Raw genomic sequence first — 26,025 nt, 5'->3', positions numbered from 1 at the left:
CGTGAGGAAAATGCTTTCCTGAGTTCTGTGCACCACTCTGGCAAATTCTTGAACCTGAGGAGGAGGAGGTCATGGGGACCCCCAGTTTGGAGCTGGTGGCTCAGAAGTAGGGGTGACCCCAGACTTGGAGCTGGTATCTGAAGTGAAGGCAGTCTTGTGGGTCTGAGCCCTTTGAACTTGCGGGATCTGACCCAGCTCTAGGTAGACGGTGTCCTAATTGAGTTGTTGCACAAGCATCTGGCGTCCAGAGGACTGGAGAACTGGTTGGTGGCGTCGGAACCACCCCGGAAGGAGCCGGGAAGGCAGTGGTCGGAAGTCCATTTGGAAAGGTGGTTTCATGGGCTCGTGTGTCAAGGAATTTGGGTATCACCTTGAGACCTTTGTAGAAATGGGGGCAATTAAGAAATAAATGCCATCGTTTCAGATAGTGGTAACAATTGGGAAGAGAATAAACATGGTGACGTGACGGAAAGTAAGGCATGGGAGTAAAGACGTTGCTATCTTATATGGCATAAGAGTTACCTATTGCCATGTAACAAATTCTACCCTAACATTGAGTGGCTTAAACAGTGGTCCGCGTGTATTATTCTCCCAGTTTCTGTGGGTCAGGAATTTGGGACTGGCTCAGCCTGGTGGTTTTGGATCAGGGTCTCTGACGAAGTTATGGTCAAGCTGTCAGCCGGGGCCACATCACCTGAAGGCTTGACGGGCTGAGAAGGACCCTTCCACGGTGGCCGGCTTGCACGGCTGCCAGGTCGATGTTGGCCGTTGGCAGGAGGCCTTAGTTCTTCCCCACACAGGCCTCTCTGTAGGTTGCTGGAGTGTCCTTATGACGTGGCACTGGCTTTCCCCAGAGGGAGAGAGCCAGGCAGAAACTACCCTTTTTATAACCTAGCCTTGGAAGTCACATAGCATTGCCTTCATCACATTCCATTGGGGAAAAGAGAGCCATTGAGTCCAGTCCCTGATTGGAGGGTAGGAATTAGATTCTGCCTTTTGAAGGGAGAAGTGTTAAGAATGTTTGGACATGGGCACCTGGGTGGCTTAGTTAAGCAGCCAACTCTTGATTTCGGCTCAGGTCACCATCTCACAGTTCGTGAGTTCAAGCCCTGGTCGGGTTCCATGCTGAGGGTGTGGAGCCTGCTTGGGATTCTCTCTCACTCCCTCTCTCTGCTCCTCCCCCACTTGCACTCCCTCTGTCTGTCTCTCTCTCTCTCAAAAAAAAAGAAAAAAAATATATATATGGACATATATTTAAACCACCACGTAAGGAGTGGTGAAAGGTGCCTGTAGGAGGAGGTGGCCGTTGGGTGAGACCTGAAGGCTCAGACCGAGTTATCCGTGTGAAGAGCCAGAGGAGGAATGTTCCAGAGCTAGGGAGCAGCAAGTGCAAAGGCCCAGAGAAAAAGATCCCGTGAGCCAGGGGAGAGTATGGGGGAAGAGTGTGGCCCCAAGTCAGGGGTGGTGAATTTGGCTTCTCCTCACTCCAGTGGTGGCTGTTAAGCAGAGAGTGAAAGAATGGACCTGGTTTATAAGCTCGTGTCTCTGTGAGGCTGGATTATAGGAGGGCAAAGCTTATGCAGAAATTCCTGATGGGAAGCTAAGCTATTATAGCAGTCCTGCGAGCAACTGCGAGCTTGGGTGGTGGGGCAGAGAAGTGCAAGATTTGTACCGAAAAGAAAAGGCAAGGTTTGCTGAAGGATCGGGCATGGGGTTCCAGAGGAAGGAGTCAAGGAGGCTGCCAGAGTCAGGCCTGCGCAGTGGGAGGGGGTGGGCGTGGTTAATTTCTGACAGAGGGGGCGCTGTGGGGTGGGGAGGCTGGAGCGGGGCGGCGTGGATGCGGGCGGGGATCAGAAGCTCTGTCTGGGACATATTCGGCCTCTAGTAGTTCCTAACCGTCTCCTCATCCCAAGAGGAAGTGGCCCGTCAAGTCTGGAACATAGTAAAAATAAGTAAGTAAGTAAGTACGCAAGTAAATAAAGCAACCAAGCAGCCAACTAAGCTATATTCAGTGCGAATACTGGTCTCCATGTTTCTAGACCTAATGGCCATCCTATAGAGGGCCTGTCAGTCTTGAGTCTGCACGCGGAAATCTGTGCAAATCCGGAAGTGGGTTGCAATGCAAGTTACAGGTGTGTATTCAGTGCCTGTAGTGGGAGTGCAGAGGTGAGAGGCACCTGTCCCAGGTTTGGAGCTGTGGGGAAAAGGACCCGGTCGGTAGAACTCACTCCGGAGTGGAGCCCCACGGGGAGGAACCACCTTCTGCCCCACACTCCTCTCTAGCTGTCCTTGCCAACACCAGCAGCACCCCATGTTGCAGTGTCCCCCCGATGCTTCTCAGGACCTGTCTGTCTTACCGTCCTGGCCGGTGACGTCTGACATGAGGAACCACTCCCTCCCTGGAAACCCTTCCCCTGACTTCTGCGCCGAAAGCCCTCCGCCGTTTCCTTCCCCCGTCTGTTCTTGCCGGGGCTTCTCTTTCAGCTTCTAGGCTGCGGTCCTCGGGACCTGATCCCGGGTCCCCTTCGGACACTGCCAGGGGGCGTCCTCCTCACACGTGTGCCGGCGACACCCAGGTTCCCGGGTCCCACTCGGCATTTGTGGGGACCCAGAGAGCCACGTCCGGACGCCAGTGTGGCCTGCGCTGGAGCTGCGTGAGGCAAAACAGGCCTCTTCCTCCTCAGCAGCCCTGATGTCTGCTCTTCTGCCGGAGAAGGAGAAGTGGTCCAGGGAGAAAGAATGAGGCTCGGGCGTTCGGGTAGCGGTGGGGACGGAGCGGTGGGGGGGCGCCCACTGTGGGAAGTCACACCGGCGGCCGCCCGATCGAGCTCACCGCGTGTCACCATGCCCGGGGCTCCCGTGCGTCCTCCCCCTTAGCCGTGTCTGTCCAACAACGCCCAGCGGGGCACAGACACCACCAGGCGGCCCTGACGGCATCCGGCGGCTGGTCGGTGAGAGGAACCCAACACCCGAGCAGGAATCCACCGTCTTTACGTTGGGTTTGTGAGCATCGTTTCCTTTACTGAAGGGTCTTGACCCTTGACCCTTGCACCTGCGGCAACGAGCCGTCGGGTCTTAGTGAGCTGCTCTGAGACAGCAGCCCGTTCCTCCAGCTCACCCTTTGGAGCGCGGGCAGGCTGGGCGGTTCTGCTCACGGCTGCACGCCCTTCCGGTCAGCGAGGAGGCCGTGCTCCTCGACCTTGGCGGCCTGTCCACTGAGGTGACAGAGGAGATCGGGCCACGTCCCTCTCTTCGTCCGGCAAGCTATTCCAGGCTTGTTCATACAGTGACCGGCACGGTTCCCAGAAAGAGTGCCGGTGTGCAAGGCTTCTTCTTCTTTTTTTTTTTTGCCATTTAATTTAATTTATTTTTTTAATTTTCATCCAAGTTGGCTAGCATAGAGTGCAACAGTGATTTCAGGAGTAGATTCCTTAGTGCCCCTGACCCATTCAGCCCATCCCCCTCTCCCACAACCCCTCAGTAACCCTCTGTTTGTTCTCCATATTTAAGAGTCTCTTCTGTTTTGTCCCCCTCCTTGTTTTTATATTATTTTTGCTTCCCTTCCCTTAGCCCTCATATGAGTGAAGTCATACGATATTTGTCTTTCTCTGATTGGCTAATTTCACTTAGTGTAATACCCTCCAGTTCCATCCACGTAGTTGCAAATGGCAAGATTTCATTGTTTTTGATTGACGAGTAATACTTCATTGTGTGTGTGTGTGTGTGTGTGTGTGTGTGTATATATATATATATATATATATATATATACACATACCCTATCTTCTTTATCCATTCATCCATCGATGGACATCTGGGCTCCTTCCAGACTTTGGCTGTTGTCGATAGTGCTGCTATAAACATGGGGGTGCATGTGTCCCTTCGAAACAGCACACCTGTATCCTTTGGATAAATGCCTAGTAGTGCAATTGCTGGGTCGTAGGGTAGTTTTTGGTTTTTTGAGGAAGCTCCAGACTGTTCTCCAGAGTGACTGCCCCGGTTTGCATTCCCACCAGCAGTGCAAAAGAGATCCTCTTTCTCTGCATCCTCGCCAACATCTGTTGTTGTCTGAGTTGTTAATGTTAGTCATTCTGACAGGTGTGAGGTGGTATCTCATTGTGGTTTTGATTTGCGTTTCCCTGATGATGAGTGATGTTGAGCATTTTTTCATGTGTCAGTTGGCCATCTGGATGTCTTCATTGCAGAAGTGTCTATTCTTGTCTTTTGCCCATTTCTTCACTGGATTACTTTTTGGGTGTTGAGTTTGATAAGTTCTTTGTAGATTTTGGATACTAACCCTTTATCTGACATGTCATTTGCAAATATCTTCTCCCATTCCGTCAGTTGCTTTTTAGTTTTGCTGATTGTTCCCTTCGCTGTGCAGAAGCTTTTTATTTTGATGAGGTCCCAGTAGTTCATTTTTGCTTTGATTTCCCTTGCCTCCGGAGACGTGTTGAGTAAGAAGTTGCTGTGGCCAAGATCAGAGAGGTTTTTGCCTGCTTTCTCCTCGAGGATTTTGATAGCTTCCTTTCTTACGTTGAGGTCTTTCATCATTTTGAGTTTATTTTTCTGTATGATGTAAGAAAGTGGTCCAGGTTCATTTTCCTGCATTGTCATCGTCCAGTTTTCCCAGCACCACTTGCTGAAGAGACTGTCTTTATTCCATTGGATATTCTTTCCTGCTTTGTCAAAGATTCGTTGGCCATATGTTTGGGGGTCCATTTCTGGGTTCTCTATTCTGTTCCATTGATCTGAGTGTCTGTTCTTGTGCCAGTCCCATACTGTCTTGGTGGTTACAGCTTTGTAATACAGCTTGAAGTCCAGGATTGTGACACCAAGATTGCTTTGGCTGTTCGGGGTCTTTTCTGGTTCCAGCGTGCAAGGCTTCCTAAGGCCCAGGTCAGAATTCACACGTCACTTCTTCCATGTTCTTTGGCCAGGGCGTTCACTAGACCAGCTGGATTCGAGGAATGAAGGAACAGATTCTGGCTCTTGACGGGGGGAGCTGCACAGAACTGTGGCCATTTCTGCAACCTGCCACAGGTCTCAGCACTCTTGAGCCTCCTTTCATTCTGAATCTGATAAGCTTTTTAACTCTTGGCCTGATTTTCAGTTGTTTTTACCCCCTAAAAGTACTGTTTCCACTAATTCATTGCTTCCTAGTCACAAGTCCTGTGAACTTGTGACTGTAATCTTTCCATATATATATATATATATAAATTCCACATATAAATATATATAAATTTAGTCACAAGTCCTGTGAACTTGTGACTGTAATCTTTCCATATATATATATATATATATATATATATATATATATATATAAATTTAGCAACAAAACGAGACACCCGGCTGGCTTATGAGTCCATAGAGCACATGCAACTCTTGGTCTTGGGGTCATGAGTTCAAGCCCCATGTTGGACCTAGAGCTTACTTTATTTTATTTTTACTTTTTTTTTTTTTTTTTTTTTTTTTTTTTACTGTTTGTTTATTTTTGAGAGAGAGGGATACAGAATCCAAAGCAGGCTCCAGGCACTGAACTGTCAGCACAGAGCCCGATGTGGGGTTCGAACGCATGAACCGTGAGATCATGACCTGAGCCAGAGTCAGACGCTTAACCAACTGAGCCACCCAGGCGCCCCAGGCATAGAGCTTACTTTAAAATATAAATAAATAAAATTTAAAAATGTCTTAAAATGTAGTGACAAACTTGTGAGAATTACGTGTACACAGCAGTAAATACTCTCTGACTTGAAGGGGGTCTCCTGCAGTTTGCCGTGCGTGGGATGGCTGCTGGGAGGCAGTTTTTGCACACCGGTTCTTAGCTCTGGTCCAGGTATGCGACAGAGCACGGTGCCCACTGTCGGGTAAGGTCCTAAAAAGGTCAAGCGATGGTAGAACTTCAGGGGCTGAGAAGGAAAGGAATTCATGTCTGGGGCTGGATAAAAGGAGGAAGTGATTCATCTTTTATGCTAATTTATATTTCCATGGCTTTAGTTCTAGTTGGATCTGTCATAAAATACAGAGACCGTAGAGTTATTTATTACCCCAAGACCGCGGAGGAAGTGAGGGGGTGTGATTTGCATCAGCTCTGACCCCTTTGGCTCTGAAGGAAACGGAGCATTAATTTTCCCTCGTGAAGTGCGGTGCGAGGTCTCTTTCCCATCTTATCTAAGCAAGCCCCTCACTCTTTTACCGTTTTTTTAAAAATTCTCTTTCTTTTCTACCGTGTTGGCATCACAACCGCTCGTAAATTGTGTGTCATGACAGCCCTCTAAGCTTGAGAAACTCCTCTCAGAGTCAGACAAAGTCAGCGTCCAACCAGAGCTCGCTGATTTTGAAGGAACTCCCAAGCAAGTTCGAAAAACGTGAAGCTGTGACTTAAAACAGCATTGACATTTTGCTTGAAGTTCTTAGGAGAGGATGGTGTCTGTCTAGAGGATTTAAAACAGACACACATCTGTCTGATTAACAGAGAGGCAGGTCACACGTTTCCGGAAACCTAACATTTATGGGAACGATTATCACCTTGGTGACAATAGCAGAGGGGGCAGTCCACCAGAGGTCAAGCCATGGTCAGAGAAAGACTTTGTCATGGAACTCTTTTAGCTGGGACAGCCCCAGAAAGCCTCAGAAGCCACTGGGGTTCGCTCTGCAAATGCTGGGCCCTGATGGGGCTCGCCGTATTAAGAATGAGTCTACTTTTGGGACACCTGGTGCTCAGTCGCTTAGGCAACCATCTTTGGCTCAGGTCACGAGCTCACGGTTCATGAGTTTGAGCCGTGCGTCGGACTCTGTGCTGACAGCTCAGCACAGATTCTGTGTCTCCCTCTGTCTCTGCCCCTCCCCTGCTCACACTCTGTCTCTGTTTAAAATAAACAAACATTAAAAAAAAAAAAAAAAGAATGAGCCTACTTTTACCATCACATTTACCAACATGTGCGTACTCTCCCCCCGCCCCTAATAATTTCAGCGTAACTTTTTAAAGAAAAACAGTCATCAGAGTGCGTGTAGTTTTTCATAGAATTTTTAAAAATTTGATGCTTTTGGAGTAATTTTTGAGTAACTAATCACAGTGCTGATCGAGGAGAAACAAATGCAAATATTTTCTCTCTCTTCCAGTGACCAAGAGTCTCTAAAACTCTTGAGCTGGGAGCAGAGGGGCATGGAATATCCTTTCAGTAGGACTTCGTGTCACCTCGTTGTTGAATCTGGTCTCAGGCAGAATTATCAGCCAGTCTCCCCTAATGAGTGCTGCTAGGTATATACTGAGTATCACCGCTGAGTGCTGACAGTCTCACTTCGAACAAGACGAATGAAGTTTCTTCCATTCATAGAATGTATGCTGGAAATAGCTGATAAGCCGATAATCAGACAAATGGTACCCATGTCAAATAATGACAATGACTAGAATAAAAAGAAGAGACCGAGGGGGCAGTAGGTGACCCGGACTGGAAGGCCCGGTATCGTGGGTGGCCACGGCTCTTCTCCCTGAGGAGGTGATGATGGGGTTGAGATCTCTGTGGTCCGAAAGGTGGGGGCCTGGGGGAACAGCTGTCAGGCAGCCAGAACAGTGGCCGCACTGGGGATACCGGCTTGGCGTGTCCGAATGATGGAGAAGAGTCCCGTGCGGGTGTGAGTGGCACAGACAGGGCAGGGAGGAAGCAGGCAGGAGGCTGTCTGGGGGCCGTGGGTCAAGGTCAGAGGCAAGAACACGCAAAAAGCGTCTGATTTCTGGCTTTCACTCTGCTATGGTGCAGAGCAAGGGTTCTAGAGTTAATAAAGGGAGTCGGGGGCCCTGTGAGGAGCCTACAGGAATCTGAGACCGCATGGGTTGTGACTTTGTCTAGAAGACGGCTAGCCACACGTGGCCGTGACGTTTACGTTTAAATTAACGAAAAGTAATGAAAACTCGGTCCCTCCTTCACATTACCCCATTTCAAGCGCTCAACAGCCATGGCCGAGTGCACGTAGCTGCTGGGTTGGGCAGCACAGAACACTGTAACGTTGCAGAAAGTTCTGTTGAACAGCGGTCCTTCCGAGCTGTGGGACTATGGCCCATTCTTTGCAAATTGTCTGTCTGTTCTTTCCAAGGTCTTGATTGCTCTCCAGGAAGGGCAACCAAACCACCTTAAACTTCATTTAATGCCTATTCTTTTAGGAGCTAAGAGTGGAGGGAAATTTTGTATTGGAGAAATGCATAGCTTTTGGGAATTAACCAAGGCCACGAAAGGTGTAAAGGAGAGTCAGACGGAAGATGCAGGGCACCGTCCCCGGAAAGCGGAGGGTCGTCTGGGTGAGGCAGGAGGCAGAGTTCATAGGGGAGCGGAAGGCCCCGCAACGGGCCACAGGTAGTCATTTGGGGGAGGAAAGAAAAGCCGGACCAGATTGTGCTGTATCCAGAATTAAGGAAGCAGCGAAGTCATGTCCACTTTGATGAGCACCTGGGAGCGACAGTTGGGATTGTGTCTGTGTGTCACAGTGTAGACTGTGGGGCCAGTGTTTCCTAGGAGGAGTGGGACCTCACCCCCGCGTGGGATGAGCCAGGAAAGTGGAAGTCGGGGGAGGGGCCGGGGAGTCACGGGCACACACACTGAGCGGCCCTGCCCCCCGGTCAGACCGGAGCCTCCAGGCTCTCGGGAGCAAGTCTTGCTGCCCGAGTGGTGCTGTGGGGAGCTCCCAAGCAGGTCTTAGGGACTGTTGCCCGGTGAGGCCACTGCACTATTGGTCTGTGGGGCAGCACTTAGGAAGACGAGCTGGGCACGGGACAGGCTCACCCGCAGGCGCCCCCGATTCCGTCAGTCCGGTGTCTCTGTGACATCGCACCCCGGGAGCAGTCCCTTCCACGCGCCCAGCCTCAGCTTTAGCCCAGAACCCGCTGGCAAAGGGCATCCAGGGAAACCGTTCCCGGCTTTCAGGCAGACACGCCCGCCCGGCACCGGAGACGTGAGGGGCGGTCCCTTGGGTCCTCAGGAAAGGAAATCGTGGGTGGGAGAATGGACCGGACCTGCAGTCGTCCACCTCGTCACTGAGCCGGGAGCTGGCGTGGCCTCTGCCGGGACACATTGTGACGCCCTTGTGCTCTCACCGCCCTCCCACCGCTCTGCCCTTGAACCCGTCTCCTCCTCAGCCTCGAAAGTAAAGTGCTGCTCTTCTCTACTACTGCAAAAACAAGGCACCAGCAGATCTTACCCTGATAAAAACCTGATAAAGCTGTCGTTGCGTACGCCTTGTAGGAAGGATCGAGATAGCGCGTCCTGCGGTGAAAACAAGAGTAAAATATTCTGAGAACTGTAAAACTGTCATCCTTTCTCTAAATGACTTAACCCAACAGACGGGTGGTTTTCAATCACTGGCCTCCTTTTGCAGGCATGTGAAAGCCAAGATCTTTTTACGGTAGCGGGAGGAGCGCCGTCCCTCCCTGGGCTCGGCCCCGGCGCCAGCCGCCGTGCTGACCGCCAGACAGCGCCTGCTGCCTCCCACTATCCCCGGTCACCAGGGTGAATGGCACCTGCCCGAGCTTGGGCAGCCAGGAAGGAGCAGGACTGAGATTTGAACCCGGGTAGGAAATTCAGACAGAGTGAGGATAAAGGGGACACCTGGAGGCTGAAAATTCCCCAAAGTGGGCAACGGAGTAATTTGAGGTGAGCAGCCACAGCACGTGGGGGGTCGGGGCTCGGCAGGTGACGCCACGGCCGTACCTCCTCCAAGGTGGCTTCTTCATCTCCCATACATTCATTCTCCCTCTCTCTCCCTCTCTTGCTCTCCCCTCTTTCCCTCTGTCTCTTCCTCTGTGATAGAATGTTCCATTTATTCGGCCAACTGTTAAGTCCCACTCTATGAGCAGACCCTAGCCCATGCAGGGGGTCTCTGTAGACACACCCAAATGCCCCTCTTCTTTTTTTTTTTTTAATAATTTTTTTAAGTTGATTTATTTTGAGTGCGAACAGGGGAGGGGCGCAGAGAGAAAGAATCCCCAGCAGGTTCTGCAGGGTCAACACAGAGCCCGATATGGGGCTCGAACTCATGAAACCGTGAGATCATGACCCGAGCCAAAATCAAGAGTCGGACGCTTATTACAAAACCGTAACCATCTAGACAGTATGGGCCTGGCACAAGAACAGACAATCAGACCAACGGAACAGGATAGAGAACCCAGAAATGGACCCGCAAACGTATGGCCAACTAATCTTTGACAAAGCAGGAAAGAATACCCAATGGAAGAAAGACAGTCTCTTCAGCAAACGGTGCTGGGAAAACTGGACAGCGACATGCAGAGAAATGAACCTGGACCACTTTCTTATACCACTTTTCTTATATTTCTGTCTCTGCAGGGTCAGGTGTGGATTAATGGCTTTAACCTTGGTCGGTATTGGCCAGGGCGGGGCCCCCAGGTGACTTTGTTTGTGCCACGGCACATCCTGCTAACATCAGCCCCAAACACCATCACGGTGCTGGAACTGGAGCGCGCGCCCTGTGATGACAATGGCCCGGAACTGTGCACCGTGCAGTTTGTGGACAGGCCGCTCATCAATGCTACTCCCACCTCCAGTCATCCCCCGCCAGACCTGTCTGATCGAGACTCAGGATTGGACCGTGTCTGATGGCTAAACACTGTGACCCTCTGGAGTTTCAGCCTTGCACAGACCTCACGTATCCCTCGCGTAATGCCAACAGTCCCTGGAAAGTCCTATTGGAAAATCGATTTCGCACGGGTGTTTTCTCCTGGGGTTTTCCGGGCAGCCTCGCGGTGGCCGGCAGGGGCCACAGGGGACGCGCAGTGAGTCTGCACAGTCGAAGTGGAAGCTTCAAAGGTGTTCCTGATTTTTATTTTGAAAGAATCATGGTGTCTTTTTGTTAAATAAAATTTTATTCAAATGACGTTAACTGTTTTTAATGTTGAGCGGGTATTAAATTATAGGTTCTGATTTAAATCATAACTAGACTTGAGTGGGTCGAATAAGCCACTTCACTCACTTGCGGTTCAAAGGAATGGAAAATAGTCTTGGTTTGATCTACTGGACTGCTGCTTCTCTGATCCTCATTTGACTTCCTTTTGTGCTTCTGTGATGTCAACGAGGTAGCCCATCAATGCAGCCCAAAACCATCATGCGAACGACCTGACGCCTCAGCAGCTGGAGAGGGTACATAGTAGGGCACCCCTGCACAGTAGGATATCACGTAGCCACGAAAATGGGACGTAGGTCCGTACATGAAGACGCTCTCGTGGTGTGGTGGGCGAAGAAAGCAGATTACCTTAAGTTTGGTCCCATTCTGTGTGTCTAGACAAAACAACTGCACGTACGCACACAACACAGGCCTGAACACGCGTCACAGACACACATACACATGAGCGTGCGTGCTGTGCACGTACACAGATCACGGCCTTCCAGAACAGGCGTGTCCTGCCGTGGGGCAGTAGCTCTCATGGGTTGAGCCCTTGACCTATTCCATGTCTGGTTCTGAGCATATTTAATGCGCTCGCCCCTCACGAGGACCAAGGAATGTCCCATCACCTTCCCCGGTTTGCCCAGCCACACAGCCGTAAACGGTGGTAGAGACAGGATCTGAAGCCGCGTAGCCTGGTGCCAGCTTCTAGGCACCCTCTGCACATGTCCCACACCAACGCATGCTCGTGTTCCCCCGGGAAAGAATCAGAACAACATAAACCAAAACGTTCATCGATCATACCAGGGTGGTAAGCGTTTGAGAAAGGGTTCGCTTTTTCCTTTTGCCCACCCGAGTTTTAAGTCCTTTACAGAAAAGATGCGCCGTCTGTCAAGGGAGGAAGAAAGGAAAGACTTCTGATGCTCATCTGCAATACATCTCCATGATCGTGTCCTTTACCCTTCTCATGGACACCAGTGAGGAATGTGGGATTCACCAGGGAGAATCACAGCTCCGGCTGAGTCAGCTGGCAGGAGGCGTCTCTGGGTTGAGACTAACAGAACCTAGAACTTTCTTTAGGATTGTTTTCTGCAGCATCTTTGTGTAGATGTCCTGCATTTGATGGTTGAGGGACACCATGGGGCGAAGGAGGTGCTGCGTAGACTTAGGTCATCATTTCTTTATCTTTCACTGCTAGTTACCGACAACTTAGAAAATGAGACTCCGGAACCGTGCCCACTTAAGAGCTTCGGGAAGAAATGTGAGACGGTTCCTTGTGAAGCGTTACGGACGTTGGTAAGTCGCACCTCCGCTGTTGCAGGTACTACCTGTCGAGGCTCCAGAAGGCTCAGGCAGTGGAGTAGGATCTCCTCGCGGGAGTGTGTGCTTCCATTCTGTTCGCCCCGTCTTCTGAACCACGCTCAGGTAGGCAGCAGTAAGCCCGCCTGACACATGGAAACGTTGGAGGCTTAAGCAGGAGGCGGAGTCAGATTCCGATCTCGTCCGTCTCTGTCCAAAGCCAGTGTTCTTTCTGTCTTGTCGGTGTGAGAGAATCTCTCCCACAGCACTGTGACATCCCTTGTCCAGGATGTCATGTTCCGGAAAACCAGAATTCGATACATAAATTGTACCACCCATGACTCTGCACGTCCCATCCAGCTCTCCACACTACCTTGGAGAGGTATTCATTTCACCTTCTGTGATGCCATTTTTTTTTTTTAATGTTCATTTATTTTTGAGAAAGAGGGAGACAGAGCATGAGTGGGGGAGGGGCACAGAGAGAGGGAGACCCAGAATCCGAAGCAGGCTCCAGGCTCTGAACTGTCAGCACAGAGCCCGACGTGGGGCTCGAACTCACAGACCGTGAGATCATGACCTGAATTGAAGTCCAGCGCTCAACCAACTGAGCCACCCAGGTGCCCCTATGATGCCATTTTTAAAATACATACCTCCTGGCACTCCTGATTTCTTAACTCTGTGTGTGGCTGCTGCCTCTGAAAATAATAAGAGCAGTGCCTTTATTACCTGCCATGTAAACCTTTTACATTAAATTTCTCTTTGAGCTGATTTTAATATTCTAGGACTTTCTCAGCAGGCCTGTGCTAACCCAACCCTAACACCAATGGTCTTGGAATATTTCCATATTCTCAATCCTTGTGATGAACATTGTGGCCTTTTCCTTTGTACCCTTGGTTTGATGTACCCCAGATTTGTACACCATACAGAACATCTTGTTTTAAATTTTTTTTAACGTTTGTTTATTTTTGAGAGAGAGAGAGAGAACGAGAGCGCGCACAGGCAGGGGAGGGGCAGAGAGAGAGGGAGACACAGAATCTGAAGCAGGTTCCAGGCTCCGAGCTGTCGGCACAGAGCCCGACGCGGGACTTGAACCCACGCACCGTGAGATCGTGACCTGAGCAGAAGTCGAATGCTTCACCGACTGAGCCACCCAGGCGTTCCAGTGGTTGAGCATTTGAAATGTTTCTGGTTTGGGGCTATCGGGAATACTGGCGTTGTAAACATCCGTGTACGATTCTTTGCATGGTCATAGGTTTTCACTTCCCCCGAGTAGAATTGTTTAGTCACGTGGTAACGTGTTTAACTTCTACATGTTTAGTCACATGTTTAACTTTTTAAGAAACCCCAGACAATTTCAGACGTCTTTGAGGCGAGCAAAAAAGGAAGAAGGAGAAGAGTGCTGTGCCTTCTGGAGTTGGCACCCCTTCCCCTGTCCTCCCTCTTCATCAGGCTCCACCCCTCTTCATTGTCTCTCTTTTTGTCTCTGTCAGTCTGTATTTCTCAGCAAATCCAGTTTACTGAGGATGAAGTTGTTTGGCGCTCATCTGAGTTTGGGTTTTTTCCCTTGTTTCCCCAGCAAGCTGTGTATCTTCTGTCAGATGACACAGCTAGGAAATGATCTTGCGTGCTCTTTGTTTCTTGCCTGAGGAGGAAAAAAAAAGAAGTTGTTTCCTTTCTTTTTTTTTTAAAGTTTATTTATTTGTTTAAGTCATCTCTGCCCCCAAAGTGGGGCTCGAACTCACGACCCCAAGATCAAGAGTTGCATGCTCTTCTGACCGAGCCAGCCAGGGGCCCCGAAAGTCATTTTCTGAAACCACTTTTTTAGTCAATGTGAGGGATTCTGTCTGGTCTGTGGTAGAACAAACGGCTGGTGTGAACCGGTAACTCGTGGGCTGTGAGGAAAGTCCAGTCAACATCCCGACAACAGGAGGGAGGCGGCTCTGGGTTGGAGCCCCGGCCCTGCTCTCGGTCTGACTGAGCAGTGCTTTCTGGGCTGTTCCTTGGCCTCCAGCCTCCCGGCAATGATGTTGGTCAACTGGACACCCAGCAGCCTTGTAAATGCCCCAGGAAGAGTCAGAACAGATTTCCCTCCAGACAGCGGCTCTGCTTTCATCTGGAGGGGCTTTCCCACATGCGAGGAGGCCCCCCACCGGCCTCAGTCTTCTGAGGACGCGCCGCGTCCCCGGGTGAGACAGGACAGGCGCTGCGACAGAAACGCAGGGTCCTGCTCCCGCTCTGTCACTTAGCACTGGCGTGAGCTCACGTGACTCACTTAGAAGCTTCAACTTCCCCACCTCCGAAGCGTGTGGGGTTTCAAATCCTCGTGGGGTTCAAATCCAATCCAGTAACCTAAAAGCTGCTCGGGCGGTACTTGCCATGTAGTAAGTGGGTTGAACTCCGACGCTGGTTGGATTCTTCCCTGTGACATTCCCCCGCAGGAACTGGTAAGCCGTCGTCTGGAGACCTGAGGGACGAGGGGAGAAGAAATGCCACCTGGGACATACCATCCGTTCCCTGTGTCCCCTTGAGTTCAGTTCAACAGCCTGGTTCTGACCAACCACTGTACTGGGCTGAAGGGCACAAAGGGGAGGAGACAGCCTAGCATAAGACGAGGACACAGATTCGAGGGGCAAGAGGAGGTTCCACAGAAAGCGTGAAGGTGCATCATCTGTCAAGACCCTCCAGCATTTTTTTAATACTTTTTTTTCATTTTTTTTAGTGTTGATTTGAGAGAGCAAGCAGGAAAGGGGCAGAGAGAGGGGGACAGGGAATCTGAAGCAGGGTCTTTGCCGACAGCAGAGGGCCCGATGTGGGGCTCAAACTCACGAACCATGAGATCATGACCTGAGTCAAAGTCAGATGCTTAACCCACTGGGCCACCCAGGCGCCCCAAGACCCTCCAGCATTAATGTGACCCTGGGGGAGGGGGGGTGGAGAGAGGGGCAGTGCCTGGAAAGCCACACCAGCCTATGGAAAAGACCCTTGTTCCCCAAACCCGAGTAGGGCCCCTTCCGCCACAGCAGCCATCGAAGAGCAGCGGCCGCAGCTCCACGCTACCCGGTGGCCACGGGGCGTAACGAGGGCCACAAGGTGACCGGGAACGTGAGCAAGCGACACACAGCTGCCCACGGCACCTCACCAAGCACACCAGGTTCACGCGGGATGGGATTCAGGGGCGTGCACCTCTGTCCTGCATGAGCAGCTCTGGGTCTCCCAGGACAAGTGGACCCTCAGCTCTTCACGGAAAGGGTGAGACTCACCTCCACACCAGGAGGAAGTGAGAAAAGCTGAGCAGGGCCCCAGCCACCAGTGGGAAAGCTTCCAAGGCCGCCAAGGAACACTGGGCCCGTCCTCCAGCCCTGTGCCTTTACAGAGGAAGGATACCGCGTTCCTGGCCCGAAGGGCGTGTCTCATCGTGGGCTGTTTTCGTCGTCGTCTGTAGTTGTGTATGAGGCATGTCAGTGAGTTTGTGTAAATGGCACAGAGCGGCCGGTTCGTGTTGGACGTGATTCTACAGATCGGAAGTCCGGACGGGCACGGGAGGACGGCCTGTCTTTGTTCTGTGATACGTGGGGCCTCTGCCGGGTACGGAACCATCGGACTTTCCTTCCCTCGTGTCCGGCTGGCATGACTTGGAGTCTGAGCTCAGGCGGGACCGTCCCTGAAGCACCTGCGTGTGGCCGCTCTGGCTCCTTCGGCGTGGCGGCAGGTTCTGAGAGCGTAAGCTCTCTAGCAGAACCCGGTGCCAGCTGCCTGGCCCTTGAAGACCCAGACTCAGGAGGCACACCCAGATTCAAGGGGAGGGACCTGAGATCCCACCACCTGATGGGAGGAACGCCAAAGGATTTGTGGCCCTTAAGTAAAAAAGCAACTCCCATGTACACGTCGTGCTGGGTTGCAGCCCGGTGAGTTGTGCGCGTTTCCGTCAGCCCACCGAACGCCCGAGGGCCCCCGGAGCGTGAACTGAGGCCTATTCGGGCCCTGCCCCAGCCCCTCCTGGGCAAAGCGGAGCGCTTGCTTGGCCCACAGTAGGTAGGTTCAGCCTGCGTTGAAAGAATGGACTTCCGCTGTCTCTTTTGCAGGTAACCTGGCCCCCGGTGGTCCTGCCGAGTATTAACTCAAGGGGAATCATGACGCTGAACCGGACTAGAAACGCCCGCTGTGAGCCAGCCAGCAGCCACAGCGCGTGGTGGCACAAGGCGACGGGCACGGCCCTTGAAGCCCAGGCTGGGTCCCTCCTGTATTGTCTTGGCTGACATGTTTTGATTGAGATTTCTGAGCAAGAGTTGTCCAGTTGACCTCAGCTTTGCTTTGACTTTCACCAAGCAGTGGGATCTTCTCCCCACACGCGCGGGCTGCTCCACACCCCTGTCCTCTTTTCCGCGGCCTTAGAAATCACGACGTGTCCCGAGACGTGCCAGCGAGGGGTCCCCGGGGTTTCGGGTCCACTTTCGGTGTGGTGAGCGTGCTTCTCAGCTGTAACTCTCAGACCGGGCTTTTTTCTTTCTCTCTGTCTTTTTCCATTTACTCAGTGTTTATTTGGTCCTTAGTCCAAACCCCCTGCTACTGAGTAAGACATGTTCCTGCCTCTCAGGGAGCACAGAGAAGTGTAAACGGACAACGCGACATTGTGCTGGGAACACGGGGCCCCGGGCGAGACCAAGGGTGCTGTGACACGGGGATCTATTTGCAGGCTCGGTGTGGAGTCGGGGTCGCTCGGGGCTAGCTTCCCAGAGCTGAGCCAGAAGGGGAGTAGGAGGAAGGAGAAGGGGGCAGCAGGGAAGGCAACAGACGATGCTGCAGGGAGGGAAGCAGTGCCTGCAGAGGTCCAGGGTCTGGAGGGAGGGTGGAGAATTCCAGAAGCTGATGCCGTGCAGCTCAGTCTGACCAGAGTTTGGAGTGCAGAGAGATGTGGGGATTGGAGCTCTCTCCACCCGGATGGTAGTGTCCTGAATTTAGTGTCCACACGTCTGTTAACCTCTGAAGTTTGTAGGTTCCTGTCCTAGACTCTGATGGCGTTTTAGCAATGGTCATAAAACAATGACAGTAACAACAAATCCGTGTAAAGTCCTTTGAATGTTTTATGTTGCATCCAGTGACTCTTTGAATCTTTATTAGAACGTTTTGAAGGAATAAGTCGAGGGATATGCAGCCCAGTTTGTAGTTTAGGAAAACCGAGAAGTAGGAGACGTTGTGATTTACCCCACTTGTGGGGGGCCGAAACTGAAACTCCAGTCTCTTGCCTACAAATCCCACACTCTTTCCCCATAGACAGGTTGCCTTGGCCGATTAGGCTGCAAGGACAGTTTTGTATTCCCTTGGAGAAAACGCAAAACACAAAACACTGTTTCAGCCATGCTGCCTGGCTGCCATCAGGCCAGGTGTGACCTGTGGCCCCAGGTTTTGGCGAATGCCCCTTGGTCGTGCGCGTGCGCGGGGAGAGCAGAACAGCCTGCGCAGGTGGGACCCCGGTGGACGCAGGTCAGAAAGTGAGGGATCGTCCACACCAGGCCTCCGTCCCCGACAAAACCCACCGTTGCAGAGTCTGGCCCTTCATTGGCCCTTTGACCCTCAGCAAACTCCCCCAGGAGCGGAGCTGAAAGGCGGTGTTCACTAGAACACATTGGCCTTCCAGGCCCTGTCCCGAGGTTTGCAGGTTCACGTTCGTCTTGTTACAGACTCTACAGAAACCAACCTGGTTGTGGACGGGATTCTGACTGTTCAGGAGGACGGAGGTGGAGGGCGGAGAAAGGAGCCTGAGATGATCATCTGATTTTTTTCCCCACTCTGAACACCAGCATTTCGCCTCTTTCCAGCTAGGAAGGAGTCTCCCATCACAGGCACTCAAACAGCGATGCTTTCGGGAATAACCACCTCCTCGGCCGTGCGTGTGCGGCAACATATAACACGTGTAAAATGTGCACACCCGGCCCGGAGCCCCTCCTCCCTGAGTAGGACCGTTCAACGTCGCCTCGGTCCCACGTGCTCCTCTTTCTGTTCGTAGCAAAATGCAGCCATTTTCTGCCCCCGTGTTTTTCTACACTGGATCTAGCCTTTCTTCGGCGGAGAAATTCTATCGCTGAGTCCTTGGTCTTTGAACCCGAAAAGTCCCCAAGATCCATTCTTTACGGAAATGTCGTTCATCTCCAATATGCTCACAGAAGTGCTTACAGCCTGCATCTCTCTGCTTAATCCCGGACAGCCATTCATTCGTTCATTCATTCCCTCGTTCATTCAACTATCAGTGAGTACCTAATGCGTGCCGGGCATTGAAGATAAAATGGTAACCACTTTACCACCCCTCTCTCCATCTTTTTTTAAGAGCATAGAGCTACTGTCAATAGCAGTAATAATAAAAACAAGGCCTGTGCCTTCAAGAAGTTTGTAGTTAGTAGGAGAGGTAAGTAACCAGACAGACTCGAGGCATGGTCGCTGAGTGAATGAAACCACGTCTGGGACAGTGGAGGGGTGGTGCAGGACGGGTTCACGGCCCAGGAACAGGCAGTCGGGGACCCTGTCGTCCTGCAGGACCTAAGACAAGGGCTTTGGCACATGCCAAAGGGTTAGAGGGCATGCCCTGAGGAGAGAGGGAGTAGGGAAGAACAGGGGGCAGGGGAATAAGGATAAGCAGGGAGACTAACTTCAGCTGAAAACAACAGCTGTTTCCTAAGCTCACGGTTCTGCTGGGCCGTTCCAGTCTGGACCAGACTCTGCTGATGTCGGCGGGGCGCACTCATGTCTGAGGTAGGTCGGTCAGTCAGCTGAGGCTGCCGGTTCCAGAGAAACACACGTACTCTTTGTACCACAGAGTTGGCCTCGCCTTGAGTCGGCGGGGGGGTGCCGGGCTTACTACCCAACCCCACGGAGGCCAGCCGTTGGCCGCAGGTTGCCTGCCATAGGAGGAGAGGAACTGGCTATGCTCACGGCGGGTAGCCAAAGTCAAGAGACGAGGGCATCTGTGAGGCTGGACCAGTCCTCACAGAAGCTGGACACTGGGGACACTAGTCCGTAACAGAGATTTGGGCAAAGCGTCCTTTGCATCTGCCCTGGGTCACTAGAGAGACCTCTTAAACGAGACCTGAAGGATGAGCTTTTGGGGCGCCTGGCAGCCCGGTCAGTTAGACGTCTGACTCTCGATTTTGGCTCAGGTCATGACCTCGCAGTCATGAGATCGAGCCTGTGTCAGGCCCTGCGCTGAGTGTGGCGTCTGCTTGGGATTCTTTCTCTCCCTCTCGGTCTGCCCTTACCAGCTCGCTCGCTCTCTCAAAATAGATAAACATTAAAAAAAAAAAAAAAAAAAGACAAGCTTTAGCCGCGTGAAGGGTGGGGAAGTGTTCCGGGTGAAGTTAACCGCAGATGAGAGCAAGGCCACAAGAGAGCAAGGTCAGTCCCTGACAGGTGAGTGATGGGGACGGGCAGTGTTGAGAACATACGGGGTGCAGAGGTGACAGGGGACCCGATGCCAAGTGTCTCATATGATTGGCTAATGAAGATAACATTTTTGAGGCATTAGCCCGATATTTCTGTATCAGTCAGTACAGGCTGAGTTATGTTACGTAACAAACAGCACCCAAATCTTAGTAGTTTAAAACAAGATTATTTCTCTTGCTACACATCCTTTGCCAGTCATTTAGGGGTCTCAGTTCCCAGTTGTTTTCACACTAGGACCCAGGCTGACAGAACAGCCACCACCTGGAACGTTCCTCCCACAGCTCACCGAAGTGTGAAACAGGGACTGTGGAAAATGACTCCTTGGCTCTTAAAGCTCACGCTCGGAAGTGATAGCCCCGCCAAACAACAAAGGCAAAAAGCAGAAAATATCTCTAGGAATAGAAAGCCACGCCCAAAATGATGAAACTGCTATTCGTCAAGAAGGTATATCAATTCTAAACACGTATGCATAACACACATGAAGAGGGGCACCCGGCTGGCTCAGTCAGAGGAACATGCGACTCTAGGTCTTGGGGTTGCAAGTTCAAGCCCCGTGTTGGGTGTAGAAATTACTTAAAAAAATAAGATCTTTAAATTTTTTTAATGTTTATTCATTTTTGAGAGAGAGACAGACAGACAGAGCGTGAGTCAGATAGACAGGCAGAGAGAGAGGGAGACACAGAGTCTGAAGCAGGCCCCAGGCTCCAAGCTGTCAGCACAGAGCTCGATGCAGGGCTCAGACTCACAAACCGTGAGATCACGACCTGAGCTGAAGTCGGACGCTCAACCACCTAGCCACCCAGGCAGCCCCCAAAATAAAATCTTAAAAAATATATACATATTTAAATATATTTTATATATTATATAAAATATATATGAATATGTTTTAAATATATTTTGTATATTTATATTTTATATAAATTTATATTTATATTTTTTATATTTATATAAATATTTATATATAGTGAGAGAGAGAGAGAGGGAAATGGTAAAACTCTAAGGAGCAACGAACAATCCTTTATCACAGAGCCCTGTAAAGCTGACGGGATAATAAGAAAGCGATAGATCATTCAGTGACATTTTTGCATCTGGTGATCCAGAGTAAACTGACGGAGAGGCTGGGAACTGTCTTGGGGTGGCTTCCCGAGGGACGGGCTCAGGGGTGTTCCAGGTCGGGAAGTCTAATAGGAGCCAGCCCCACGTCCCGCCGGGCGGCTGCAATCCTTAGGGTAGGAGGGGGGCAAATGGAAACCTCCTTTCCCTCGCTGAATCCCAGGGGTTTAGGGACAAGTGCTTGATGTGCGGCAAGACAGGAGTCGCTGCTCTGAGCCCTTCCCGAGGCTGTGAGCACAGGCCAGCCCTTGCGTGGACTTGGGGTCTAAACGTGCCTCACTGAGGCGGTCCGATAAACGTCGGGCTGTGAGCTGAAGTATCGTCCAAACCCGATAGTGCCCCTTTGTGTCTGCCAGAAGCAAACTCAAAATCACCTTTGGAATAAGGGCAGCTTCACCCCACATCTTGGGAAATCCCCCCAAAGAATCTTCAGGGTCGATGAGCAGTCACAGTCAAATACGACCAGATACACACGCAGAAACGAAGCGGTTTATACTAAAACCAGCAGAAGCAGACCCATGCGGGCTTTAGATATTGAAAGCGTGAGACACATTTTAAAAGAAATACAAGATTTACAAACCAATAAACAACGTTGAAAAGATCTGCAGGGGATAGGAAACTATGATGACACATCACGGATTTGGAAAAGAACTGAGTAGAACTTCGGGAACTACAAAATAGAGACTCAAAGTCACAGCCAGTCAGCAGCACGGAGAAGACCAGGGCTCAGGCTGAGTCTCCCCCGCCCTCCCCTCCCCCCGCTCCCCTCCCTTCCCAAGTTACCCCGGTGGGCCAGGCAAGGCCTCCACCTCGCAGCTCTGCGTCTTTCTCTGGGTCACCCCAAAGACTATTTTGCCTTGGGTTCGTTCATCCATTAAAAGAAAGAATTTTGGGGGCGCCTGGGTGGCGCAGTCGGTTAAGCGTCCGACTTCAGCCAGGTCACGATCTCGCGGTCCGGGAGTTCGAGCCCCGCGTCGGGCTCTGGGCTGATGGCTCGGAGCCTGGAGCCTGTTTCCGATTCTGTGTCTCCCTCTCCCTCTGCCCCTCCCCCGTTCATGCTCTGTCTCTCTCTGTCCCAAAAATAAATAAACGTTGAAAAAAAAAAAAAAATAAAGAATTTTTGTTACTTCGTGCAGGAATTTTTGTTACAAATTTCCTATTGTGTCAGGATCCCGTGTGTTCCTCTGTCGGAAGACCCACAGGCAGTGCAGGAGCTTATTTCCGCCCTCAGCTCTTGAAACTTACGGAATTTGTTTTATTTTGATGGCTGCGCGTATGGAAAATGGAGGAGAATCGCCTTGAACACCCACTTGGGAAAGAACGACCTGCCCCCGAAAAGCCAATGTGCTGTGAGTCTCTCCCAGCCTCTTTGGGACAAAGGTCCCTCTCCAGAAAGAGTCTGTGGTTCTCCGGGCTGACTCTGGACACTAAGGCAGTTATCTCACCCAGAGGGGTTTGACATGATGGGCACCTTCCTGGTTTGATGACACTTGTTCTTAGTGCTTTCCCTGCGCTCTCCCACAAGCTTAGCTGTGGTGTCAGGGAGCGGTCCTCCTGGAGCATCTGCGGTGTGGCCCTGTGCTCAGGAAGCAGTAGTTCATGACGATCACAGAAGTCAACAGAGAGAAACTTCCCACTTTTAATTAGGCAGAGGACACATACATAAATATCCAGCGCCCTGTGACAGAAACGCAGACTCGTGGGTTAGGACCACGTTGGCAAACCGTTCTGGGAGCCTCGGGGGGCAGAAGAGGCAACGCGTGGGGCACAAAGGAAGCCCCCACATGTTCTCCAAGAGCTGAGTTCCCTGCAGTTCGTTGGTGCAGGGGCTGTTCATTCCTTCTCTGGTTACATCCCTCTCTACGGCCCGTAGCTCATCTCATTGTGCGTGTTTGTTTACCACGGACTGAGAGAGCCTTCATGACAAGTTCCATGTGATTTTCATTCTTGTATCCTTGGCACCCAGCACGTCTAGCCCCTCGAAGGTTCTCCGTCAGTGCCTCATGGGTGAGTGAGTTCTTCTGTGACTGTGTCCACAGATTAAGAGGGGGCCCACGTGTCTCCACCATCCCTTCCGACGTGTCTAATGCACATGTGAGACCAGGTGTCCTTCTCTTTAAGGATCTAGATAAGATCGGTCTTCAAAACCTTCCCATGTTTCTGTGAACCCCTGGAGGGCTTACTTTCTCGTCATTTCCTCTGGCTAGACGTTCTGCCTCTGCTTCCACGGAATTAGTTCAGTTTGTGAACGATCATCCCACACACTCGTTTGCAGTATCTTGACTCAAATGTGGAGCTGAGCCCCTTGAGTTTCACAAAAACCTCTCCCACATCAGGCCGTTTTATCTTTAGAACTCTACAGAGGCTTTAAAGAGATTGGGGGCAAGGGGCGGTCTGTATTTCAGCAGCACAAGTTTAGGAGTTTTGAATATTAGATATTCCAGTTTTTTTTTAAAACGATTTTAAGTAACCTCTACACCCAACGTGGGGCTTGAACTCACAAACCTGAGATCAAACGCGTGCTCTTCTGACTGAGCCGGCAGGCGCCCCTAGATTCTCCAGTTTTCGGAAGACATTCTCCCATCCTCCATATTGTTTGCCCATCCTTTCATCTTCACTTCCCTCCTCTTCTTTGTCTACTCGCACATCTGAATTTATCATAATTTTTAAATGAAACACGTCCCATCTGTGTTCCTGAAGTGACACATCCTCCCCTTTGCCCTCCAAGGCCAACTTCTTTGGAAGGGGCCCTAGAGGCAAGCGGCCCCGACGGGCTGAGAGAGAGTAGCAGGAGAGGAGTCGGAAGGAAAACAAAACAGACAGATGGTAGTGAGCGTCCCTGAGTCCCTGAGAAGAGTCCTTGCCCTGCCACCTCTCATGACCAAGCCCTTGGGGTTGGGCTGCGTTGACAGAATCCCCGCCGAGGTTCTGATACCTGAGCAAATGGGGATTTATGAGCCATCGTCCCCAAGACCCAGCGTGGGGAGGAAGCAAGATCCCCGAGACCCCCGTCACGGGGCAGGTGTGGAGACAGCACAGCATATGGGCGTCTACACATGGACCAACACGGCCTTCCAGGGTTCCCATGAGCCAGACGCGGAGTGGAGGGCAGGAGGAAGGTCTCCGGTGCCGGCTAGAGCAGCATGAAGTAGCAGAGGCCCCAGACAGCCTCACTAGGCCTCCCGAGGCCACAGAGGGAAACAGGAAAACATGGAGAGTGTCCTGTGTCACCAGAGGATCTGATAAGTAGCCTGGGGACGTCCTGGATGCGAGGGCGGGGCAGCTCAGCAGGTCACCTCGTGGATTGATGTTTGAGGCCCAGACAGGATGAGGTGCCGCTCAGCAGGTAGTGACGTCAACAGATGACAAAAACCAGAGTCCCTTTCCCAAAATGGTAACACCACATGGTACTGAGGAAGAGGGGCGCAGGTAAGACACTGAATTGACTGAGATTGGGTCTTTCCCTCCGGTAGGACTGGGACCTCAAAATAGAAATTAAGTTCAGTTCTAGAAGGAAGTTTACTTTTGACACCACATGTGTGTCTTTTAACACCTCTGGTAGGACCAGCCCATCCTGGTGTCGGTGAATGTAGAATCTTTTGTCACTTTGCTGGGCATTATGACTTCCTCAAGACAGATCAGCATGTTTATTTGAAAGTATTTCCTGCACTATTCTGTTACACTGAGTTCATCTCAAGTGAGCTCCTGTTTTGATTATTGATCTTGTTCATTGTTCTAGAAGTATAGTTTTTCCTTGGACTGTGGGATTTGGGTTTGCATGCTCATTTTCACTGGAGATTTGCTGTTAGTTTGCTTATAAAGATTTGTTTCTGTCTGTGTGTCTGCTGGTCGGTGCTCCTCATCCCTATATAGGAATCTCGAGGTTGCTTCTGTACAGGATGTTGTGGGTGCCCTACCCAGAAGCCTCTGCCTGCTGGCGCACCCCTCCTCTGTCTGCTGTGAGCGTTGGTCGCTCCCTTCCCCAGAGAACTACTCTTGGCTTAACTTGTCGGGGATGCCTCACTGACATGGGGACACAAGAGACCAGACCCTGTGCCTCAAAGTGGGATTAATTCTGTGGTACAATTCACGTCTGAGAGGCCCTGTGGGGTCAGGCCAATGCAGGGAACTTGGGCCGGTTAATTTTAACGTGTCAACTTGACTAGGCCACGGAGTATCTAGACATTTGGTCAGCCGTTGTTCTGGGTGAAGGGTTCTGGTTGAGATTAACATTTGAATCGCTAGGTTGAGAAAAGCAGATTGTCCTCCCTAGTGTGGGTGAGCCTCACCCAATCAGGTGGAGACCTGAATATCACAAAGAGGCCGACCCTCCCACAAGTAAAAGAGGCAAATTCCTTCTGCCTGAGTGCTTTCAAGGTAGGACATTGGTTTTGGCCCTGCCTTCGGACGCAAACTGAAACACTGGCTCTCCCTGGGGTTCAAGCCCTCCGACTGGAACTATACCTTTAGTTCTTCCGGCTCTCCAGTTTGCAGACGCGCCCTGCAGATCTTGGGCCTTGTCAGCCTCCATAACCACATGAACCAGTTCTTTAGAAAAGTCTCTAGATAGATGACAGATGGGTGGGTGGATGGATAGATAGGTAGATAGATAGATAGATAATCTCCTATTTGTTCTGTTTCTCTGGAGAACCCTAATACAGAGCGCACGCTCACTTACCTTCTTCCCCTTCCCTATCCTACATCGTTTCCTCCCTTCTCCACAGAGCAGCCCCTAGTACACCACTTGCACTGGACCCCCCCCCCCCCCCCCCCCCGTCTCAGACTCTGCTTCTAGAGACTTCAGCTTAACACTCCTTCCAGTCAGTAGGTTAGAGTTACAGTCTACAGCCAGGCCTTATGTCGGTGGTTCGGATCTCAGGCCCTGTAGTTCTGGGGGTTCCGCAGATCGGGTCACGGAGCCCCGTGCCTGGGGCTTAGTTCAATTCTTAGTTGTGAGTTGGTGTCCATCCTCTGGCTCACGAGGCCTGCAGCTGCCAACAAGCAATTCTTTCGTCTTCTTTCAGGGGTGAGGTCGCCCTGGCCCGATGTAGCCTCTGGCTTCAAGCCCCCCATATCAAAAGAGCAGAGTTGGCCCACGGGATCGGAACTGCTGGCAGAGGCTGCCAGCTTTAGGTTCCAGGATCCGACAGACCTGAGGTCTCAACGTTTGCTCACCGCTTTGCTTTCATTTCCCACTTCTGGTCCCCTGAGATGCTTGAGCCTATAATTTTTCTGCAGCGTATTTTTTTAAGATTTTGTTATTCTTTTAAGTAACCTCCACACCCAACATGGGACTCG

The 26,025-nt window shown here is 51.2% G+C and overlaps 1 protein-coding gene and 1 pseudogene across 4 annotated transcripts in view; both read left to right on the top strand.

Moving 5' to 3' along the window:
* The window catches only part of GLB1 (galactosidase beta 1), a 95,145-nt gene extending 75,667 nt beyond the window's left edge, over window positions 1-19,478 (top strand). The window contains exons 16-17 of one of the 4 annotated variants that reach the window (XM_045436696.1): window positions 12,206-12,309; window positions 14,622-19,478. In XM_045436696.1, the coding sequence (XP_045292652.1) occupies window positions 12,206-12,298 (93 nt within the window). In that variant the 3' untranslated portion in view covers window positions 12,299-12,309; window positions 14,622-19,478. Of the gene's footprint in view, window positions 1-10,331; window positions 10,879-12,082; window positions 12,952-14,621 lie in introns of those variants that run through there. The other 3 variants (XM_045436695.1, XM_045436697.1, XM_045436694.1) reach the window with 3 other exon arrangements.
* The window catches only part of LOC123610426, a 19,077-nt pseudogene continuing 7,259 nt past the window's right edge, over window positions 14,208-26,025 (top strand).

This window comes from Leopardus geoffroyi, chromosome C2 (genome assembly GCF_018350155.1).
Source record: "Leopardus geoffroyi isolate Oge1 chromosome C2, O.geoffroyi_Oge1_pat1.0, whole genome shotgun sequence".
NCBI lineage: Eukaryota > Metazoa > Chordata > Mammalia > Carnivora > Felidae > Leopardus > Leopardus geoffroyi.
Note: the sequence above shows the minus strand (reverse complement) of the source record. Positions and strands in the feature narration are given on the sequence as shown.